This window comes from Sinohyriopsis cumingii, chromosome 11 (genome assembly GCF_028554795.1).
Source record: "Sinohyriopsis cumingii isolate HCF-2022 chromosome 11, ASM2855479v2, whole genome shotgun sequence".
Lineage (NCBI taxonomy): Eukaryota > Metazoa > Mollusca > Bivalvia > Unionida > Unionidae > Sinohyriopsis > Sinohyriopsis cumingii.
In genome coordinates this window covers 58,201,453-58,226,031 of record NC_142971.1, presented here as the reverse complement: position 1 = coordinate 58,226,031, position 24,579 = coordinate 58,201,453, and the positions used below count along the sequence as shown (strand labels likewise).

The window sequence follows — 24,579 nt, the reverse complement described above, 5'->3', positions numbered from 1 at the left end:
AGGTACCTATTGCTACCCCACCCCTTTCCCCCACACCCATGGTATTAAATGTATAAATGAAGGAGATGATCTAAACAACGTAGTTAATTCCCTTGTGCATACATATGTGAATCTAAATTGGCATTCTAACAAGGTTCATAGTTTCCTGGATTTTCCATGATAGTACAATCTGTAGGCAAAATGTACAGAATATTAAACAGTCTGTATCTGTCGCAGTCTCGCGATTTCTTATCGTGTGATTAACATTTGCCATTAACCAAACGCATCTGGCTGAACCTTCCCTATCAAACAATGAAAGACATGCTGATTGTATAATCAGATCCAAAATTTTATAAAGGTACCCCAAGTCTGACAGCGTCCATAACAAGCTAATTTCCACTTGAATTACAAGATAACTGTCACAGAAATATGAATTTATAGGCATATTTAAAAAAATAAAAATAAAAAATAAAAAATTCAGTAACCGCACTTGCAGCTAAACTGCAATTGGCAAACTACCAGATTACCACTCACCCACCCCAGAAAAGAAGTCTATATCCCGTGGTTTTTCTGTGACTGTCATATAGTCTCCTAATTTTAAAATTTACACCGTTCCCCCACCCACCCAGATGGCAGTGGCATCTTGCTAACCAATGGTAAAATAAGCTCATGCAAAATAATCGTTCAAGCAAAAATGTCAAGAGTCTTGTGTGCGCACTGTGTTCAACAGACATCTAAAGACAATATTTATGTAGAAACCTTATTTGCTATTGCAGTCAGTATATCCACTACCTAACCGTACTTTCTGGTTTGCTTTATAATGCCTTCCAGCCAACAACAAATAAAAAAAGAAAAAAAAAGGGAGGGGGATCATTGGAATCTGTGTAGCGGCCAGAGATTCTGCCAAGGTTGCGAAATTACCGGTACTTTGTACCGGCAAGGACAGATAAAGTCGGTACAAGGCCAAACATGCTAAACAGCCAATAGCATACATGCATGGTTTATCATTTGCGTAAGTAGGGATAATTATTTTGTAAAGAGTACCCAAGAGAAAAACTGAACTCAATGCATTTCTGACCTTCTTGAATTGCATTGATAATAGATGACGTCACAAATCAAAACCATTACAGTAGGTTAAATCCCTAGTCCGAGTTCCTCTGACCCCTCGCATCCCATTTTTTGATGCTTGCACATTTATGTTGGAATGTGAGGTCACATACAATGGCCTATCGAAACGATGGAATTCGCCATCTTGACACACTGGCGGCATAGGGTAGCCACTTAATACCGGGCATAGGAAATTTAAACGACCATACGTGCATGAAAGTGACTGGAAGACGATTCTTTTATCAAAAATTGCAATTATAATATTCGTTGTGTCTTTATTCTTCTGACAAACAAGACAAATCTACAGCATTGCTTTGGGGCCCCGAGTGGCCGAGTGGTCTAAAGCATTGTCCGTTACGGATCACTGCCATCTCACCTCTGTCTGCGTTGGTTCGACGAGTCTCGGATTCAGCCAATGTGGGTATGTGAGAAAGCTTGCCAGTAGCTTCTCGTGGGTCGGTGGTTCTTTCCGGGGCTTTCCCGGGTTCTTCCTCCACCATTAATACTGGCCGCCATCTATAGCCTATCGTGGGCTGAAAAATGGCGTTAAACCCTACAACAACAACAACAACAACAACATCAACAGCATTGCTTAAATTTGACCTGGTATTCGCCACTTGCATCGCTAGTCTAATGATTACTGAAATATCGAAACCCACATGCCCATGATATCACAGATGATATTAAGAATAAAACTATCTGCACTGTTGCACAAATACTACAAGCCACATTTTTGTAAAAAGTAAAGCACAGTTAATTAGAAGAAGAAAATCTAGCGCTGTCGCAGCAACCGGGAGAAAACGAGATTCGCGATGCAGATAGCACATGTCACAAAAAATAATATCGTTGGCAAATGTTCTAAGATTTATGAATATGGGTTTTTCCAGGTGGCAGCGAATTCCAACTTGGTGAATAACCTATTGGCTCTGACTCTACAGACTAACATAAATGTTGTTGTTGTTATTGTTGTTGTTGTTGTTGCTGTTGTTTGGCTTAACGACATTTGTCAGCACAAGACAGACTATACATGGCGGCCAGTATAAATGGTGGAGAAGAACACGGGAAACCCCCCAGAAAGAACCACCGGCCCACGAGAAGCTACTGGTAAGCTTTCTCACAAACCAACATTGACCGAACCCGAGACTCGAACCCACGCAGATAGAAGTGGGATGGCAATGATCCGTAACGGTGAACGCTTTACATCACTAGGCCACTCAGGTCCCTTGTAACATAAACGTAATATCTAAGATAATGTGGGAAGGGTCAGAGGAAATTCAGACTATTCCCATTCCGCAATCCTCACTGTCAGTCAAGCTGATCAACACAAAACAAACAACTTTCGGTCTAGGATCCACCTATAAGTAAATAGTTAAGGTGTTTACATGCACCGCAAAAAATGTCTTAATTTTACGGTTTTGGTTCCAGTGAAAGCCTTCAACTTGTAAGATCGCAAAACTTCGTCCATAAACAGAAAGCGGAAAAACCAAACCAAGCCGGTCCCTCAGCAAACAAGTATGTGGTCAATTTTTTTGTTGTTGAACAAAATAAATTAAAGCTTCGAATTAACATTTATAGGGGTTATTTAAATTTTACTGCGTCGTGCACCAGCAACTAGTTGCACACCTGACGGAGACGGCTTATCAATTGACTTGCTTTCAGGCGTCATTTTGAGAGCAACTGTACATGTTGACACTGGCTTCTTGGATCCTCATTTGTTAAGATGAAGCTCCAATCCAATAGTATGTTTCAGTATTTTGATGATAGTGGGAACTCCAGCCCTACCTGTAATTTATCTATTTCAACAGATTAGGGTATATACCATTACGCCATCTGAACCCGTCATACAGATAAGCTGACTCTTCTTCTGGTGCGGTGGAGCTGATGTTGTAAATCAATGATCAAAGTCGCCGGGGGATATGGGACTACAAATGCGTGACAAGAAAAGATCAGCTTCTCACAGACTTAGATGTTGCGGGATCTGACTTAGGTGGCCCGGGACAGTTCGTAAATTGGCCCCTGGAAAATTTCTTAAGGCTATAGTGTGACTTTTTTATATAGCTATTATGGTGTAATAATTTAAGATATGGATATATTTGTGAATTTGGTCTTTCCTGATTGTCTTGTTCCAGAAACTGATGTGAGGCATTGTACACCTCTTGTGGTCATTGTACAGTATGTAGCCAGTGAAATACCAATAGTCGGCTAGGAAGCAAATCTAGCCACCCACAGCAGTATACACATTGGTTCAAAACAGGTATAATATCTATAACAAAAAAAATGCCAAGATTACAACTATTCTGAATTGCATCAAAATAATAAATAAGTACAGAACAGTAATGTTCTTTTTAAATCATCACACCTAGGGAAATGGCTTGAACATTACGTGCTCTCAAAAATGGCATTGTCAGATCAAATGTATATTCTTATGTTTTACTTTATTATACTTATCCAAAGATACAGACCTTTTTGACCTGGCTCACGTTTTTATATTTTATGAATCTTTATATTAGGCAGGTGTATGCAACAGCAAATTTGTGCACAAAAACTGTCCCTTGTACCCATAACATATTTTACAGTATCTCGATACACGAATACCGACAGTTCATCTTTTTCAAGTACATGGATATATTTGAGAGGTAAAACCGGCATAGAGCGGTGTAATGGAATCTCCGGACTAACGGCTTAGCAGTAAATGGCACAAAAATACCACCGGCAAAGTAAAACAGTCCAGCGCAGGGACGTGTCGCTATATGGATAACTTCATCTTAGAACATTGTATTGTAAAATATTGATTTAAATTATATAAATACAAGACAGTACTTCAAATGTGATCATTACTTAGTCCTTTTGAATTATACTCCTTGATATGCACCGCCACAAACACTTCACTAATGAGCATCAAGGAAAATTCAGCTTACAGTCACTTTACCTACGACTTGTTGAAAAATGTTAATGAACTATATTGTTTATACTACCAAAACGTTTTGCCGTTTCACTACTAAGGTGCAACTGTGTAATGGAAAATGGATCAAGATAGTCACGCAACGGTGACTGATTGTCTCGTCAATTATTGTGACAACGGGAAACAATTTTCTTTATTTAACGGAAGGCCTGTAATTTTTCCGCCTCAGATCGATTTTCTTTCTTTCTTAATGCTCTAATTCAACAAGAGTCCTTCGAGGAGACAGGCGCTCTAGTGACGAAACATTGATAGCTTAGTGGTGAAACCCCAGTGTGATATTACTAAGTAACAAGATTTTCAGACTTGCCGCTGTGGCGACCATATTGGGTGTTAAACTAACACCATTCTTATTCAGGACAAACCAGACAGCATGAGAAGACTTTTAGTTAACACCCCATGCCAATCCATTCAGGAGAATTAGTGACAATATTTTCAGTACGTTTGTTGTGACAGCCATATTCAATGTATGCGGTGCACCCCTTTCATTCAGGACCATACACATATCATGAAAAGTCTTCTGGTCAAAACCTTATGACAAGGCTCGAAGTTACACCCTTTTTAACGCACATGATCACCATAATACAATGTTTACTGGTCTGGACAAAATCAAACAGAAGCCAGATCAGTTTCTCATTCAAAATTGACCATATGTTAGCATCAGCTCAAAATAACAAGATCCGTACTTTAACGACATGACTATTTTTTTTCTCCATTCGTAACATATCGGTGAATCTTACAGTCGATCCAACGGCAGAAACTACCAATGCAGTTCTAAGCCTTTCTAGCAACATAATTTCCGGCTAATAAAATTTTGGATTTCTTTTGTAATTAATTCGTTGATATACATATAAGACATTGTAGTACTGAAGAAATATCCGAGGTAGTTTCCGAATGATACCTCCTCATGTTTATAACATTCACCGCACAGTGTATTGAATATTGATTAAACGCGTTGCTTGGTATAATTCTGATTTGATCAATGAGTTGGCGAAAGCGACCTTCTCCGTCAACGTTATAATCAGTAATCAAATCACTGCTTCGGGATACTAAACCAAGCTAGTTCCTTGTGCGCTAATCATACTAATTTACTTGATGAGTGGCGTGGCGAGTGGTTTTAAACCCGTCCATTTGCACTGCGAGCATTTATTATTTACCGCGCCAATTGCTGGATGTTGGTAAGTACTTTGGCAAGTCCGGACCCATAAATATTGTATTATGGTGATCCTGTAGGTAACACAATAAAAATATCAATTAACCATTAAAGATAATGCCTACAAACTACCAAGCCTTAATTGCTAAGATAGAGACCGGCGGTAATTTTCAGTTCTTAACTGTTAAGATAGTTGACCGGCAGTAATTTTAACTGCCCTAACGGATAAGAGATTGCTGAGTTTTACTGATCCGCCGACAAAACCAGTATCCGCGGAATATCAACTTAACGTTAATTTCGAATCCTGCTACGTTGATGTCACCTTAAATTCTTAAGGAGTTGCGATGGCGGCCACGGTGGCCGTATTAAAAGTCAAATGGACTTCTTTTTCCATTCGGACCAACTAGAGAATGATACACGTTCTGGTGAAAACACCATGTCGTGATTACTTTCTTTTTAGAAGTAGAAGCGACAAGATTTTCAAGCTGATTAGTGTAGCGGACACATTTAAGGTAAGCTCAATTTTATTCTGTATGTCCACCTATTTAAGACAAGTAGCCATAAAAGAGTTTCACGATAGCGGCCATAATGCATGTCCGAGCAAAACCGTTTTCATTTGGAGCAAACTAGATGTATTAGGTTAGGAACTCTTCTGGTGAGAACCCAATGTTGATATGATGTTCTGTTCAGGAATATCAATAATACTATTTTAAGAGAGCTGATGTGGCGCCCATACTAGTTGTCAGACGATACATTTTATTTCCTGACCAAGCAGATAACATACGTACTCTTTTAGAGCAAACTCCGTGTTGATACGTCCATCCGTTCAGAATGAGTAACAAGATTTTCAAGTCTGCTGACGTGGCGGCCATGCTGGATGACTAAGCAACACCATAGTAAGTCAGAACTAACTAGACATTGGGGTGAATGTGTGTGTATGTGTGTGAAAAGTTTCAGGGCAATCTTCCTAGAAGATTAACAGACATCCGACAAGTTCTTCTGGAAAATGACGAAGAGAGCTAACAGCAACGACACTGCATCTTCTCCATCTATAACTCAATCTCTAATGCTAGTGAAATCTTAAAACCCGTTTTATCTTCCTTTGGCGGCAACACTGCAAGGCTAGGTTTGATGGGATTCGTAAGATTGATGTGTTGTTTGTCTGTCCGTCCTACAGGGCAAAACAATTTATTTGTTTGTTAATCTGCCTGTAGTACCATGTCGAGTTAGTTTCTATCAAACTAGTCAAAAAATGATTGTTTCATGCAACGATTTTGACAATATTGATGTTGCTGGCGAAACAATGTTCTTTCGGCCAATCGTTAAAGTTGATTGATAGGGTGTCCTAATACCAAGCCAGTGCAGTCTGGAGAAATTTAAAGTCACAGACTTTACAGAGACATCTGCCCCATCCCCACCCCAAAATCCACCTGATAAGTAAGGTGATAGGTAAAACCAGCAGTACTTGGTGTGACATGGAGCAAGGGAAGAACTTTTCTGTGCGTCAAAACACTTGCTGGTTTGGGGTGTTATGGCCCATGTTATTTGCGTTTACATATTAAGACTACGCAAATGTGAATAACACTATTTTTGTCTGTTATCTTGTCTTGTTTGCCTGTGTGTGTTTACAACTATGTGTTTAGAAAATCAGCGAATAAACGCATAAGCTTGACCCCAGTTCAAAAGACTTGTTAAGCATGTCGTCGAATGAGTCGTCTTAATTTTATGATTCATCCAAAATGTGAACAAAATATATGAATGGTTTTAGAATATATTAAAAAATTGGAGAAAATAAATGACACTAATAGTTCCCGACACTACTACCATGCCTTCGTAACTACCCGCAGTCCGAATTTGAGCGTAATTTTGTCTACCCGGGCAATTCTTACGTTTTGGGGCCTGCTTCTTCAGTTTGATCCGGCACAAAACTAAACGACGGATTAATGAATATGTACATCTGTTGTAAAATGACCATAAATTAGATTTATATGACCGAGTGATATCATAGGCGGGAACAGCGACAAAGAGAGCAAGGGTTAAGTGGGGAACGGGGTGTGTAATTATAGCTTGAACGACGTAGTCCAGTGCGGGAACGGGTCTCGTCTGTTATCTGAGGAACTTTCGTCACTCGGTATAATGTTTCCTCGTTCAAGCTCATGCTTTTTTTTTACAATAAGATTCTATCAGCCAAATTCTAATCAAAATACTCGAATCAAATTTTATTTTTAATATCATGTAGAGATTAATTACTCAAACTTCGTCAAAAAATATTTTGATTCTCAGTGATTTTGATTCCCATCTAATACTTTATTACCCATAAACCCCCACTCTTCAAACCAGGATGAGGTGAGCTACATGACTTTACACTTATTTTGGTGGTCATAGCTTAGTTTCAATACAAATTGACCTGTGTAACTAATTACGACGCAACAACCTACATCGACAGTGCCATCAACGGAGCGGTTGAGTTTCTATGGCAACTGCCTTTGATAGATTCGGTGAAATCAAAGCGACAGATCACTCGGGTCATTCTAATCTAGCTAACACTTCTCGGCTAGAAGATCGTACTTGCCACAGACCTGTCGTTTTCGAGATTACTGCCTCTTTTTGGCACTACTTAAACACAAGAATCGCTAACGTTATTGGGGATCCATTAATGGTACACCCACGAGATTCGTTTCAATGTGGATTTTTAGATGAGTAGTATAAAGAAAATTTTATGAACCCTTATAATTCCTTCCGAATCATAAATGTGTCTCTCTAGACATCGAGAATAAAATTTCCGTTTACTGGGGTTGGGGTTAATTACAAACATGCCATTTAATTTAAATTAAAAATGTCATAAATCATAATTATTTAATTGATCTATGGTAACTGGGGCAATCAAAGATCTTAATAAAAAATAATGACTTTAATTTTGAAAATCTGTATTAAATGTGTTGTATTTAATAGCATTCAAAATGTTATTTCTCACTTTAATACCATACCACCGACGGTCACTGTGGGCGCACTTGATTCCCCCTTAATAATTAGATCAGTCAGCGCAGTGTTACTGATTGAATAAGGTCAAGTGCAAGTTATAGAATTAAAAGATGGCGTCATTCAAGCGAAACGTGATGACTTTTCTATGCTTGATAAAGATTAAGCATGCGATAAAATGGTTTGAATAAGAGTTTCTGCCTTTTCATGCAGTTCCAGGTCTTTTACGCAAAGTTTTTAAATAAGGTTAAGTACCCAGCAGTATGCTACTAACTGGCATAACAACGTTATCTGATAGGCTCTGATAACGGTCAAATATTAGTCCGTGTTTGTTGTTGCTGTCTGAATATAAAGATAACAGCCACCAAACACTAACTATTTTCAGATACAAATTATCTTCTAGTACAATCAGGTTTTGACTGCACTGAATAATTCCTCATATTAAGGAAGATATAGCAAATTTAATTTTGGCACCTCAACAGCATTTGGCCAAAACTGCGCACCCTGTACAACACCAGCACTATGCACTTTCTGGGAGCGGTCACACACCTTGTTTGCAATGTGTTATGGTCTATGGGGGCACCCGATTGGCCGAGTGGTCTGAAGCGCTCACCGTTACGGATCATTGCCATCTCACCTCTGTCTACGTGGGTTCGAGTCTTGGGTTTTGAAGCAATGTGGGTATGTGAGAAAACTTGCCAGTAGCTTCTCGTGGGTCGATGGTTCTTTCCGGGGGTTTTCTGGGTTCTTCCTCCAGAATTTATACTGGCCACCATGTATAGCATTTCTTGTGCCGAAAAATGGCGTTAAACCCTACAACAACAACAAAAAAGAGACTCTATGGTCTTAGTGTAATAGAAAAGAACGAAAACCATTAAGTTTTGCAAAACATTAAACATATAATTCATTTCCCTATAATACAAAGTCAAGATTTAAGAAGAACCCAGTATTTTGAAATAAATCCATTTAGTCCTAAAAAGTTCTATCCGAAGTCCATATGTATAGAATTCTAAATGAATTCCAGTGGTGATCCGAATTATTTCCAATACTGAATGTGATGATGTGCCTGTAGTCTCGAATGTGCTCATTTGCCAATGGCCTGGAAAGTGGCGATGTATCAATAGTCTTGATTTAACACAATAATATAATCCAAAAGGCCCTTGAATGAATTCACAAATATTCGAAAACAATGATTTAGTCCGAAAATATTATTGAGCACTTTGTAATTCCAGAGAATAATAATTTGAATGTATAAATACGACTAAATTAAAAACGGAAAACGTCAATAAGACTGATTCCACTTCGGATGTTAAGGCAGAAATGAACAAATCTGAAGCAAACAACCTTAATGACTACGCTAAGAAAAAAATAACAGACCCAGGATTTAGGTCAGTTTCCTTTCCAAATATCCTAAATTGTCAACAAGATCAGGAATTACGAAGTGATAATCTAATGTTATAGACTTTGTTTACGTCCACTAATACTTACCTGAATATTTAATCTATAATCAGAGAAATATTGGCTATGTATTACGTTGTTTAAAAAATAAATGGCACTAGTCAGGTAGATCATCAATTTGATTTTGGACAAAGGTCAGTTACGAACTATAAACATAATTATCGAGATAAGCCAACATACAATACAAAGTAAATATAAGAAAATTCAAAAATTATTCTGTCTAAAGTTACATTAGGTGTGATATGCAAACACAAAACTTTGACTAAAATTGGCCATAAATAATTTAGTCACATAATATTCAGATCTCAATTGGGTTTTTTTCCCCGGTTCAGTAGCCACAGATATAGTCCCAGTCTACTTTTTGAGCATTTTTTCTTTCTCGTTTTGGTGGTGATACAGGAGTTAGATTTAGACATTTTGGGTTTCTGTTGATAATTCTTTCTTCTAAGAATAGGGCGCACAGTGAGTAACAAGGCATAGACATTTGTGGCCCATTGTACGTTACACTGTTTACAGTCGAGCCTCTCAAAAAATATTCCAAGAATTTCACTGAGTTCTTTTTAGAACGCCTTCCGTCATAGGTGACTTCGGAATACCCGGTACTCTGGCAGACTCGTTCCTCGAAAATGAATATCATATACCACGGCCAACCAATAGGAATAAAATGAAATAGTCACTTCGTTATTTTATAAACAGTAATATGGTAAATAGGACGTACCGGCCTAAAAGGAATTTAAATTTTGCAAATTCCTCAATTATTTATATAAATATGCTATCAAATGTCAAATGGTATGAATCAGGGGAAAACTAATGGTACAAAGTACGTGAATAACACCAGCAGTTGGGAAAAATTTGATACGACCGAAATACTACACGTTGTTATCGTCTTCCTCATTTACAAAATCAGTCTCAAAAGGATTACATTTTTTCACGCTTACAAAAGGACAAAGTGGAAGGTCTGTCCTAAGAATAAACCGACTTGAAATTCTGTAGATGCCACATCTTGTCTCCTTTGCTGGTACATAGCTATGCTCAAAGCATTTTGGAAAACGCAGGTCTCATTATTACATAATTATGTACCCAACAACCCCAACTATATAACTTTGACATTAACTTTAGGAATGGATTTTCAACTTAATTCGTGTCAAGCTGGATTAACAATGCTTTATCCTGGATTACTTTGGAACTACCGTACTGGGGGGGGGGGGGGGGCGAGTGGCGGCGTGGCCTGAAACGCCCACCGGTCCGAATCACTGCCATCTCACCTCTCGTCTGCGCGGTTTCGAGTCTCAGGCTCGGCTAATGTTTGTACGTAAGAATGCTTGCAAGTAGCTTATCATGAGTCGGTGGTTCTTCCTCCACCAGTTATACTGGACGACATGAACAGCTATCCTGTGCTGAAAATGATGCTAAACCCTACAAAAACAAACGTCCTTTTTGTCATGCTACGATGGCGGGCGGATGACTAACATTGTTATAGGAAATTTATGACTTGTAAAACTAATCTGAATGGCTTCGAACAAAAAAAATGGACGAATGTTTATACTGCATCTCTACCGACCTAGAGACATCCTTGCTCTGATACTCTGCAATTTACTTAAAACAGTGATAGTATTTGAAAGGCGTAAGCTTCAACTTTTTCCCACTGGTGACGAAATTCTTTTGCCGTTGTCAACTGACCTAAAACTGAGCTAATATTTCGCACATGTAAGCCTCCCAGGGCATATGTGGATAACTGTCGTCATACATGGACGGCCGACTAAGAAGTGACCTCGGTCAGTCGTCTCGTGTTGTTGCTGTCAATTTGCTGGCGAAACTAATCGGCCGTGTATAAAAATCAGTGAGTCAGGTGACGTGAATCGCCGCGAAAAGTACAGAACCTACAATCCAGTTAAAATCTGATCGACACTGTCCTACGTGCAGAACTGACAGCGACCTCTTAGAGGTCGTTTTCTGGTGAAATTTGAATTAACCAATGGAAATAAAGCTTTCGCAAATTTGAAAGTGAATCATATATGTATGTATGTATAATGGTGCAAAAATTTTTAAAATAATTTATGTAGAATTGTCGTGGTCTGCATGATACGTACACATCAGGTATGGGTTAGACTCGCCATAAATTGTTGACTGCGAGGGATGGAATCTGTTCTGCTTGAGGCATAAATTTAATTTTAATTAAGGGTCACTCGATTAACGGTAAGAGCTAGACACAGTGCAATCCTAAACGCCGGGTCAATAGCAGTAAAATGACGAGTTGAGAGAGAGAGAGAGAGAGAGAGAGAGAGAGAGAGAGAGAGAGAGATTTGGATTTTTAACGTAGCTTTAACAATTTTTCAGTCATATCGCGGGGCCCCGAGTGGCCGAGTGGTCTAAAGCGCTCTTCGTTACGGATCACTGCCATCTCACCTCTGTCTGCGTTGGTTCGAGTCTCGGATTCGACTAATGTGGACATGTGAGAAAGCTTGCCAGTAGCTTCTCGTGGGTCGGAGGTTCTTTCCGGGGTTTTCCTGGGTTCTTCCTCCACCATTAATACTGGCCGCCATGTATAGCCTATCGCGTGCTGAAAAATGGCGTTAAACCCTACAACAACAACAACAGTCATATCGCTAAGATGTATGGAGCGTGGCAGTTTATAGTGACGTCTAGCACTGGGGCATCATGCCACAGACATGTAGCATGATGTCCCACCTAGTCGCATTATACTGATATCATGCCGACCAGTCCTAACACTATCCTTTTAATGCTGAACACCAAGCGAGGCAACTGTTAGTACCATTTTTGTAAGTTTTTGGTATGACTCTGCCGGGAATCGAACCCACGCCCTCCAGCATCCGAGGCGGACGCTCTAACCACTAGGCCACCGACAAGAGTTGAGACGAACCAACGAAAATTTTAGTAAGCCGTGGGCCATTTGAAACATTTGTCATAAATTATATTTTCCAGAATAGTTATTAATAAAGGCATACTACAGATGATTATTCTGACTTCTATCGGAGTGATATAATTCGGACTTGCTAGGCTAAAAGTGGATATGTCTGTTCCCAGACGGAATTTATGGTTTATAAGCAATCTCCCTCGCGATATTAGGCAGTCAGCGTTATTCTGCCAAAAGGGAAAATCTGATGGTCTCAGCGATCAATAGAAAGTACTGTTCTTGTTAAATAAATCGCCCAAGGGACATGGCGATCTAAAACTTTTAGAGAACTGGATCCAGACAAGAGATAGAGGGAATTATCTGATGATAAGCGAGCGAGGGCTAGTGACGGCAAGGTTAGTCTCGATTACATACATTGCTGTAGGTCTGTAATTATTTGTTTTAGTCATTCATTTTAAATTCATACCACCATTTTTCTCGAATTCAAAATAATTGTGTATGTTTTACGATTTGTGCATTGTAAGAATGCCATACAATATTTCGTTATATGAATGAGTTCGAATTCAGTTGTTTTGTCTGTAATGGAAATCATTTAGTGTAAGATTTTATACATTACTTTTGATATAAACTGTGAATATGTATGCTAGGTCTTAAATTATTTGTATTATTTATGTTGATAATTGATTTGTCTATATCTGAAAATATGTCAACGAATCGCGTAGTTAAGACAAGGGATGAAGCTTATTAATTCGTGTGTAATTAAGTTGTGAATTGTCTTCAACTTGGAATCGAGGAAAGCGTTCCACTGGCACAGTTTAGCTAGTAAATTTATAGCTAGAGTAGGGCAGTAACTGTACCTGTGATGTTTGATTATGTCATGGCCTTACTAGTAATACAAGAACAGCTAAAAAGACATAAATTCACTATTAATGTGGCTGTGAGTGTGTATTAGGCATCGAAATCAACACAGCTAGTTCTGCTGAATGTCGATAGACATCGGACGCAGAAGAGTGGGACTATTAGTTGATCCCACGAACAGAAGAAACCTTAAACGTCTTTAGGTTCGAAACTATATATTTATATTTTAAGGGCAGACTAACTCTATACCTGACTGCACAGTGGACATAGAGCTCTACCTACAACCAAAAGGCTGATGACCCGAAGTGGCTAAAGTGAGAGAGATGAGAAAAGCATGGAAACGCCGACCTGGCACCAGCAGTTATTTGTACTGGACCGAAAATACCAGGTGATGCTGTCATGCCGACAATCTGAGTTCGATCAGTCACTCGACATATGATGAAATTTGTTCTGTCAGAATATCAGAACGGCTAATTGTATTTGGCATAACTTTGTAGCTCCGTTTTTCTGAGAGAAAGTGAATTATTCACATGTCATGCTTGATTTCACTTTGTTTATTTAGTTCATTAATTCGTTGTCTTTTATGTAAGGAAGTGGCCGAGTGGTCTAAGGTGCTCTCCGTTAAGGATCACTGCCATCTCACCTCTGTCTGCGTGGGTTGAGTCCAGGATTCGGCCAATGTGGGTATGTGAGAAAGCTTGCCAGTAGCTTCTCGTGGGTCGGTGGTTCTTCTCGGGGTTTTCCTGGGTTCTTCCTCCACCATTAATACTGGCCGCCATGCATAGCCTACTGTGTGCTGAAAAATGGCGTTATACCCCACAACAACAACAACAATTTATGTAAGGGGGCTCGTGTTATTATATTCTATAAATCTGCTCATTGTTATTCCATCCCATAATTTCGTATGTTGTTTTACTGTTTACTCGATCCGAGAAATAACACCGTGGTCGATCATCTCTTAGATAACGATAATTAAAAACCATAAGGAGTGTGTGTGTGGGGGGGGGGGGGATCACACATCACCACCTCCGTATGTATGTATGTATGTATGTATGTATTGGGTTTAACGACACGTCAGCACATTCATGGTTATAGTGACGAGGTAATTTGCAGAAATTTAAAGGTAAAATGAGGCAGACAAAATAAATTTGAAAAATACACCCTTCGAAGTAAACAAACATTTTATCCTGCAAGAAAAATTACGCAATATTAAGCTCTTCGCGATCTTTGAAAGGTATATAAAACAAAATAAAAGATAAAGGCAAAAAGAATTACCAAATTTATAATACAGATTTTAAATCTGTTACATAAACCGCGTTCATTTTCTCATCATCAAAAACTTTAGTTCACATTTTAAAAAGTCTTTCTCATAAACAGGAAGTTGATACACCCTCAAAGAACGTCTTCCACCGTAAGTGGACACTTTAAAGGTATGCCCTCTGGTGAAGGGTCATTCTACTGGTGAAATGCATGGAGAAAGCGACGATACTGATCAAGGCATGAAATGCAAACCGGGCACTGTCAAATTAAAAGGATGTAAACCTGTGGCTGATGGTAAACTTCCACTGCCCCATTATGATAAGGTTTTGAAAACTGACATGTTTGACAATGCACTGTAAAGGCAATCTTTTATGAACACTCAAAGCAAAGCGCATACAGGCATACTTTAAGTCGCGTACATTATGGAAAGGCGGAATTGATTACATCATCTGAGAGAAACGTATCTTTGAGCGATATTGGTTAACTCTAGAACCGCACTGTACAAAAATGAGTCTGTACTGATCTTAAAAGCAATATCTAAAATGTAAACTGAAGTTTATCTCAATGACATAGTGACGGTGGTGAAAACCCGATCATCCCGGGTAAATTTTCAGCTGGCATATACCATTACACTGGACAACAAATTTTTACAAAAGTCATGTTACTGAAATAAAATTAGTCAATTCTTATCAATTTTTATGTGCTGAACACGAATATGACAGTCAAATTGCAAAATTGGCTCTAGTTTTTTTGTAATCTGCAAGAAATTAATGTTTACATACCGAAATGCATTCCAATAGTAAAAGGTCAACTGTAATAGCCTACCTATAAAAAATCAAGTCATTGACTACATCTTAGATTTCTTCGCCTGTCTCTTCTACAGCTGTTCGGGAGCATCTCTGAGGAGTGTCCAGCAGTAGTCAGCCAGCATTGTAGTGGACCATTTTCCCTGGTATCTTTGTTCCATTGTTGCGATATCTTGATGAAAACGTTTGCCGTGTTCATCACTAACAATACCACAGTTGCTAGGAAAGAAATCCAAATGGGAATGAAGGAAGTGAATCTTTAGAGACATATTGCAGCCAAGTTTCTTATACTTCATCAACATGTCTTCTACTAGTTCCTTATAGTTTTCTGCCCTAACATTTCCGAGGAAGTTTGTAGAAACTAGGCGAAAAGCATTCCATGCTTGTTTCGCGTCACCTTCCAGCAAGTTGTTGAACCGGTCATCTTTGAAAAGCTCTCGAATCTGAGGACCCACAAAAACTCCCTCTTTAATCTTTGCTTCGCTGAGTCGAGGGAATTTTTCATGCAGGTATCGGAATGCTGGCAAAGTCCGGTCAATGGCTTTCACGAAGTTCTTCATCAAACCTAGTTTGATGTGAAGGGGTGGTAGCAAGATTTTCTGAGCCTCAACCAGAGCTGGGTGTTGGATATTCTTCTCTCCAATGGCTACATTCTGCCTGTGAGTCCATTCCTTCCTCATGTAGTGCATTTCCCTTGCTCGGCTATCCCACTCGCATAAGAAACACATGTATTTTGTATATCCTTGCTGCAGTCCCATTAAAAGGGCAACTACCTTCAAATCACCACAGAGGTGCCAGCTGTACTTGTTATACTCAATGGAATTCAGTAGCTGCCTTAAGTTATCGTATGTCTCTTTCATGTGGACAGCATACGCTACTGGAATAGATGGAAGAATGTTTCCATTGTGCAAAAGCACAGCCTTGAGACTCAGTTTCGAAGAGTCCACAAATAGTCTCCATTCTTGTGGGTCATGAGTGATTTTTAAAGCATTCATGAGGCCCTCAATATCGGAACAGAATATCAGATTACTTTCCTTTCTGAAGAAAGGCTCCAATTGCTGGTGGCGCTTTCGATATGCAGTAATTGTGACATCTTCTTCTAGAAGATTCCATTGTTGGAGTCTTGATCCTAGCAATTCTGCCTTGTTCTTTGATAAGTCCAAATCACGAATCAGGTCATTTAGTTCTTCCTGTGTTATTCTGTGTGGGGTTGATGATGCACCACAGTGAAAATCTGGATCACTGCATGCTGATGGACCAGGAGAAGAACAGGTCGACTCACCTTTGTCTTCGTCAGATGAATCAAGAGAATATTCTGCTGGAGGTTCTGGAATAGGAAGTCCCTCACCATGTGGAACTGGTCTCAATGCAGACGGAATGTTTGGGTAGACTATTCTCGACTTCTTTCGCTTCGTTATTCCGCCGGAAAGAGGAGGAACCAAGCAGAAGTAACAGTCATTTAGGTGGTTGCTTGGCTCTCTCCACACCACTGGGACTGCAAACGGCATTGATGACCTTTTGCAATTCAACCACTGTGAAAGCTGTGTTGTACATGTAGCACAGCATATATGCGGAGCCCAAGGCTTGTCTTGGTCACCAACCTTGCATCCGAAGTAAAGATGATATGCCTTCTTCACTTGAGAATTGATACTTTTCTTCTGGTTGGCAAATGTCACTTCCCCACAAATATAGCAAAAATTGTCCGCGGTATTAACACACTTTCGAGGCATTACTGTTCTTTATTGTACGTAAATGGATAAAATAATAAGTTTTATGTAACAGTAGCTTGAACTGTCTCGCACAACGTCTAAAATATTTTAAATGCTGAACCTATCTGATTGGGCTTTATATAGTACACTGCTTACGTCAGCTTCAGCAGCCGCCTGGCATTAGTATAATAGGCCTACACATGTATAGTACACTGCTGACGTCAACTTACTTCAGCAGCCGCATGGCATTAGTATTGCATTGCATCAGAAAATGATGCAATCAACTGTGGATGATGTGAGCATGATGGTATTATGCAATGTTACATCATTATTCCGGATGTTGCTGCAGTCCTACTGGAGAAATTTACACAGCGAAACATAGAAAATGAGGTATATGAATATCTTCAAAACTAGAGCCAATACAAATTTTTCACGGTTATATTCGTGTTCGGCACACCAAAATACTACAGATTAGGGCCTTTTCAAGTCAGTAATGATTTCACTGTTGACCAGTGTTACCGACAAACTTTTATAAATGCATTTCTGCTATTGTGATAACAATGTTCCCCACCCATAAGGTATACTCTTGCGAAATGACACTAGACGGAACCGTCTGTGGGTTCAGCTGTTGCATGGATGAGAATTTCTCGCATGGGCATTTATTTTCGGTAAAGGGGGAGAGCACTGGTTAGGATATTTTTTTAACTTAAATTTATGGCTCTCAAATAGCTTGAAAACAAAAATCATGTTTTAATTTATAGCAACCAAAATAAATAAAATAATCCATTACATTAATCAATAAATAATTATATCTAGTTAGATGAAAAGAAAAAGGGCTCTGTGAAATAAAATTTAACACCACCTTCCACCCGAAAATTAAATGGTCGCTTTCTTATCTCTATCAAGAAGGAAAGATAGCAATTTAGCAAGTGGTCTTGTTAGTCGAATGACGTATCAAGAAATGCCGCCGTCGGATGAAAATTTTGGGCTCCTGCTTGGCATCGGCAACTACCCTCCCCCACCCCCTTATTCAACCAGTTTATGATGTGGAGAATCAAGTCCCATGCAACAGAAGCAGGTGTGGGCATTTTGGGGTGGGTAGCTATTGTAAAACCCCATTGAAGATTGCCTGTGTCTCTGACTAACGAATCTAGATTTCAACAACAAAATGTAATCACACTATTTACGTGCAAACTATCAGTAGCCAATGTAGAAGAACATTGCTTGTGTTAAATATCACTGAGCTTTATTGTAAACATTTTTACATCAGAGCAGTGTTTGAAAAACTGTGACAAACAATCCATGCTTTTGTACACGTAGGCATGTGACGCAGTAAAACTTGATACGGAGAAAGATGACCTGTTGGTTGATAACCCAACGCTTACCTTTTGTATAACATCTAACCGAACATGCTAGTGTACCTAGATAGGCCCTAATGACTCTCCAGATGTTTACAACTCTCCGAATATCGATTCATATTCAGATGACCCATTTATGTCAGGCTTATCTCTGGGATATTTGGCAATAAAATTACCAGTAGATGTATGTATATTTGGCATAAAAAAATTGCCAACAGATGCGTCTATATTTGGCAATAAAATTACCAGTATATGTATCTATATTTGGCAATAAAATTACCAGTACATGTATCTATATTTGGCAATAAAATTACCAGTACATGTATATATATTTGGCAATAAATTACCAGTATATGTATCTATATTTGGCAATAAAATTACCAGTAGATGTATCTATATTTGGCAGAATCAGTTATTTCCATCATGTTGGACTTGGTAATATTTCACTTGAAATAAATAATGCACATTACACTACTTAATTTTGACATACGACTTCGACTGAATACAGCATAAACCTTTATATTGTAATGAATTCCAAGTACAGGTAGTACTAGAGTACATGATAGTAAATGCTGTTAGGTAACAAATAGTTATAACTGTCATCAGGTGTTTGTTTCTTAGCTTCACTTAAAAATGACAAATTTCAAAACATATCAGAACAACCCCTATAAACGTGCACAAATTCTCACCATTGTGGTCATGCATTCCAAACAAAATGGTCACAGCTAGTACTGCTATGGGCGTGTATCGAATATATCGGTATTGATATACATGTTGAACTGGTCGGTTAGAAAATGAATGATAACGTTTTGGTCTTAGTACTACTGGGGTTGTTCCATGGGCGCCCTTACATAGGGGCAAGAGGAGAGGGGATAGGCATTTCTCCCCATTTCACAGCCAAACTGTTCGGGCCTTCTTCAGTAAAACTCAATTGCTGACCACTACATGTCTGCCCCCACCCCACCCACCATTGAAAATAATTCCGCTGGCGCACCTGGTTTGTTCTGTAGTTGGCTTAACCGTACATTTAACACACTATTGGCTATAGCATAGCCGACAAAATGAAAACTCAGCACACCGATGCAGTTGACACTGGTTGATAGGTATTAAACATGAATCCCTTCAGTTACAAGTGTAGCGCTCCACCAACTGAACTACCATGAAGCTTTAGAAACTAATAAAACAAAATAAAAAATACTTGTAAAAAACAAGATTGTTAATTTTAGTGGCAATTAATTAAAATAGCTTTCCCTTATTTATAATTACTATAATGCAATCTTGACACTACCAGCAGTGCAAATGCATTATCATTGTACAAGTTTCCTCTCTTCCCATTCTATGTCACATACCATGAAACGAACGTGTTACACGGCCGTAGACACTTGACCGTGAAGCAACACGTTGACCTATCGTTACACTGACTTTCATTATTGTACTTACAGTCGAATGCATATCTTGCTTGCTCGCTACCATCCACTGCAATAACAACAATCCTTTCTCCCTCTGCAGTTTTTTGTGTTTCACTTGAAGCCATTTTGCGTACTTCTCTTCGTTTTGTAGGTCAACTGACTGAGTGTGCAATACAAGTCCTCCCAGTAAAATAGGTACACGTAATACACAATAGAGTTATCTCGCTTGCCACCAGCTGTTTGGGGATCCTGATGGGGTAAATACAAAATTTCAAGTTTCACTCCATGGGAGGATAAACGCAAGTGAATATATGTAGGTAGCCAGTATATCAATATGGATCTTCATCACAAAAAGGGTCTATGAAGGGACAAGGAATCCAGCGTAGGGAGCAAGAAAACATTTTGAGATTGGAAATTTCATGAATGTCATCATAACTATAATATTTTATAAAGTAAGAAAGTTAATACCTTCAGTTATTGTTGCATGATGTATTTACTAGCCAATAAGCAACATATTAGTATTCTTTTTTTTAAATACTTACCAGACAAGACTGTAGGGTGGTAGTTCCTAAGGGAGAATGAAATAATATATACTGTATACATATTACATCTTTTGACGTCATATAACGTCGAGGTGTGGTAATATTACCCGCTTGAAAAAGATATAATTCCTGTAGCAAAGGGGAAATGCAGAGTCTACTAAAATAAATAATGCAGTTAGCCAATCGGAACTCGGGAATGTAGTAGGAATATCATAATATTTAACACACACACACACACACACACACACACACACTGTAGTTCTGAACAAAGAAGGTGAATATTGTGTATCTTTGTCTTTCTTGAAATACGCAAAGTAAACAAATAAATAAATAAATAAAGACTACGTTTTACAATGGGTGATAATATCTAGTTTATTGGATGTCCTCTTACTTGTTAAAGTGTTTTGGGGAAAATGTAAAACTAGTGTTACTGGGAGCTAATACTCATTGTGTGTATTTGAGTTCTACAAAGCTCTCATGACGCATGCAGCTTTATTCACACACTTACCAGCTTAAAATTAGTATGACACGTGCAAGTTACCAGCAATTTGAACGTACTAACCTGACTTGTTTTCATCAATGATTCGTGCTAGGTACGAGATAACAGGAATTGAATTGATCAGTATAGGCACATAGCGTGCTGCCTTGACATGATGGGATCTCCTCCACAAAAATTTGCATAATTAACATTTTACTCCACCTCCGTAAGTAAGATGGAAAAGGCTATTGGGAATCCGAAAAAAAAATAATTCAATTTTCAAAATTGAAATCGGGCTTTGTTGTGTCAAAACAGATTTTTGTATGTCTTAGAAATGCGCACAAATAAACTCTCCATTCAAATTAAACTCTCTTCTATACGAGTCGACATTAGTAAGTAAAGTGGTTTCGTGTATTGGGGATTCCGAAAAAATATCTCCGGACTGAATGGCGGCTTTGCTTAGGCTTATGTAAACTACTTGGTCATTACACATTGTTTTTCTGGCCGTATGACTTCCAGTGAGCACATCAGAAACTATACATTGTAATTAATCCCGGCCAATATGACTATCTGGATAACAGTAATGTACTTACAACTGGATATAAATATTTAATCAGCTTAAAACAAGCTATTTTTTTAATTATGAGCCTCTAAAACATCACCAGAAAATGAGAAACCCTAAAAGATTTGAAACAAGTGGTATCTGATGTGTGTGTGTGTGTGTGTGTGTGATTTCAATTTTTAACGTAGCTTTAAAAAAATTTCAGTCATATCGCTACGATATCTGCAGTGACATTTTATAGTGATGTCTAGCACTGGGGCATCATGCCGCAGACATATAGCATGATGTCCCATCCAGTAACATTATCCTGACACCAGGCCGACCAGTCCTGACACTAACCTCTTAACGCTGAGCGCCAAGCGAAGTAGCTGTTAGTACAATTTTTTTAGCAGATTTTGGTATGACTCGGCCGGGGATCGAACCCACGACCTCCCGCGTCCGAGGTGGACGATCTAACCACTAGGCCAAAGGAGCGGTGGTCTCTGATGTTATGAATACGTAACTGCAACTTTACAAATACATGTTAAGCGGATTATTATTAATTTTTGTTTGTTTGTAAGAAGACGTGAATGCTTGGACGTTACCCATTTAAAAATAATAAATTGGTTGTTCCAGTTGCAGTTGATTAACTATTTGTACCTACTGTAACAATGTAATAATGATACTCTACTAGTCAATATAAATTACAATGCAGATTTTCATATGGCTAAAATATATATTGTAATGACCAGGAAATGCATGTAAACCTTACTAGAACCAGGTGTTTTCTGTATGCCACTGATGCACATCAATAATCTTCACCGCACACTACCTGTACAGTTTTGTAAAACTTGCATCCTTCACTCATCATGTTCGCCATCAGTGTTTCCGGGTATATTTCATTTCGTTACATGAACCATGAGTTTTCACGTATTTCCATGATTTCATTCAACTAATACACGACAAAAACTGATACTCTCAGATTTAATTGTGTCCGTCTTGAGTTTAGAGTACAGATACTTGTTCTGTGGCTAAAAAGGATCAGCAGAGAGGGTCAACAGACCACTTGCTGGACGGTCCATTTTTTGAAAAATAAAGTTTCATACGAAAATTAAAAATATAAGGTCAATAACGTCAAACCGAAAAATCTAACTGACCGAGAATTTCTCTAATTGGGTTAGTTGTGTTTCCCCCACCCACCCACCCATCCATCTTTGTCATTCGTGTTTTTCAAAAGGTTAATGTGTATTTGTGTTTACTAACCGTGACACTTATTTGTGGTCGGACCCTCTCTGCTGCTGTAATGTGTGAGTAATTAAATCATTATTATATCAATAATGAAATATCACACAGCTAGTTTAGCCCGAGAACGACTAGAGGCAATTAAGAAATATATCCCTGGTCGTGATGCTGTCAAGCAGCAACTACAAGCGCGTCAGGAGTCTCAGGTGGAATTTGCAGAAGCTACAAAACAATTATTCAAACCAATTATTGAACCAACCAAGAAAATTGTTACAGCAACTGAGGCGTCTCAAAAAGCACTTGAGACATTGCCTGTTTATATTGCTGTCCGTCTTCAAGCAGCACCCCCACCCACCAACAAAATCCTCAGCCACAACCTGAAGTTCAACCACAACCTCTACCAATAGTTAGAACTAACATTACAGATAAATTTACGCCTGAAGGTATTGACGCTATCAAAGACCCAAACAAAATATTTGATATTTCTCCGTTTGGATATCATGATAGAGATAAATATGTAAAACCCGAATATGTTAAAACTTTAAAGATTTCTGGTAGGATTAGGGAAGTACATCGCATCGCTACTATTACTCAACAAATCAGATCTGAGGAAGATGTTAATAATTTGAATATTTTTAACCAGACAGTAGATGAGCGTATTAGAAATGAAGTTGCAACTTGAAAAAGCAAAAGCAGAAAGGAAACAAAGGGAAAAAGAAATAAGGTCGAAACTTAAGAGGATGAAAAAGAAAGGAAACAAAAAAAGAAGATTTGCAATTTGAAGATATTAGACGATGCAAGAAATTAAATTCTTCACCAAGAAGGAAAGAAGCATGCTATGTAAATTTTATTCAGTTATATATGATTTAATATATATTTATTTCAATTTAATTGTTTGTCAGTTTTAAATTGTGGTTTGTTTTAAATATTATTTTTCATTACATGATATTGTAATGTAAATATATTCACTAGAGATGATACTTTTTTTCAGAAAATAGTTTGACCTTGACTGTTAGTTTATAAACACCAGGTGTTGATCTAAATCCTGACCTTGTTTCAAAATTGTTGGTAACCACGCAAACAAGTTCTGTCTTTATTTTAAAATGATTGGTTGTTATCGAGGTCATGATTGGACATCGTCTTTAAGATGTAAATAATTTTTTTCAATTTTTTATTTCTTAGAGTAAAATGATTGGTTTTCGTCTAGGTCACACTGGGTGTACGTGACCTTTAACAAGTACTTGCTTTCTATAAACTTCCAGAAGATTATCACGGGACCCCTTGTTTACGTTTTAGGATAAGATATACCTTCTATTTTGGAAAATTATTCTCAGTAGAAGCTGGGATGTTAAATTGGAAGTTGTATGTTGTGCTGTTTTGAGTTATTTCAAATTACTTGGATTCAAAAGGATTAATTCTGTTTCTTCTCATGTGAGATTCTTAATCAAAGATAGTTCTATTAAGAAATTTATTTTAATTTCCAAAACCGGAGTGATAATTCTTGTTTCTACGAGGAACTGTAGATTTCAACACTACATATTTCACCATATGCCATCGCCTTCCATCTTGGATTCTTCGTCGGGATTCGAACTTGAAATCAGTAGAACATTTTGTTATTAGGACTACTAAAATTTTGTTCTTGGATTATTCCTGAATTATTTTTGGATTTGATTCTATAAAACAAGTTCATATTTTTTCACTTTTACAGAATTTTTCCATGGAAATAAATAACTGTATTTTTTAAAGCTTGTTTTCACTCTTGTGTTACTGTTTATTCTTTTTTTTTGGGGGGGGGGGCGGGGGACCAGACAGATGCCAACCTATTTCTCGAGAAAAAGGTGTTTTATTGTGTTTCCACCAAAGGTG

General features: G+C 38.2%; 1 protein-coding gene across 2 annotated transcripts in view; it reads right to left on the bottom strand.

The window, feature by feature from the left end:
• Positions 1-20,107, bottom strand: part of LOC149788519 (uncharacterized) — an 82,380-nt gene extending 62,273 nt beyond the window's left edge. Inside the window, exon 1 of one of the 2 annotated variants that reach the window (XM_089974524.1) lies at positions 19,942-20,107. In XM_089974524.1, the coding sequence (XP_089830650.1) occupies positions 19,942-20,035 (94 nt within the window). In that variant the 5' untranslated portion in view covers positions 20,036-20,107. The remainder of the gene's footprint in view (positions 1-19,941) is intronic. The other variant, XM_089974525.1, reaches the window with a different exon arrangement.
• Between the last annotated feature and the right edge of the window lie 4,472 nt (positions 20,108-24,579).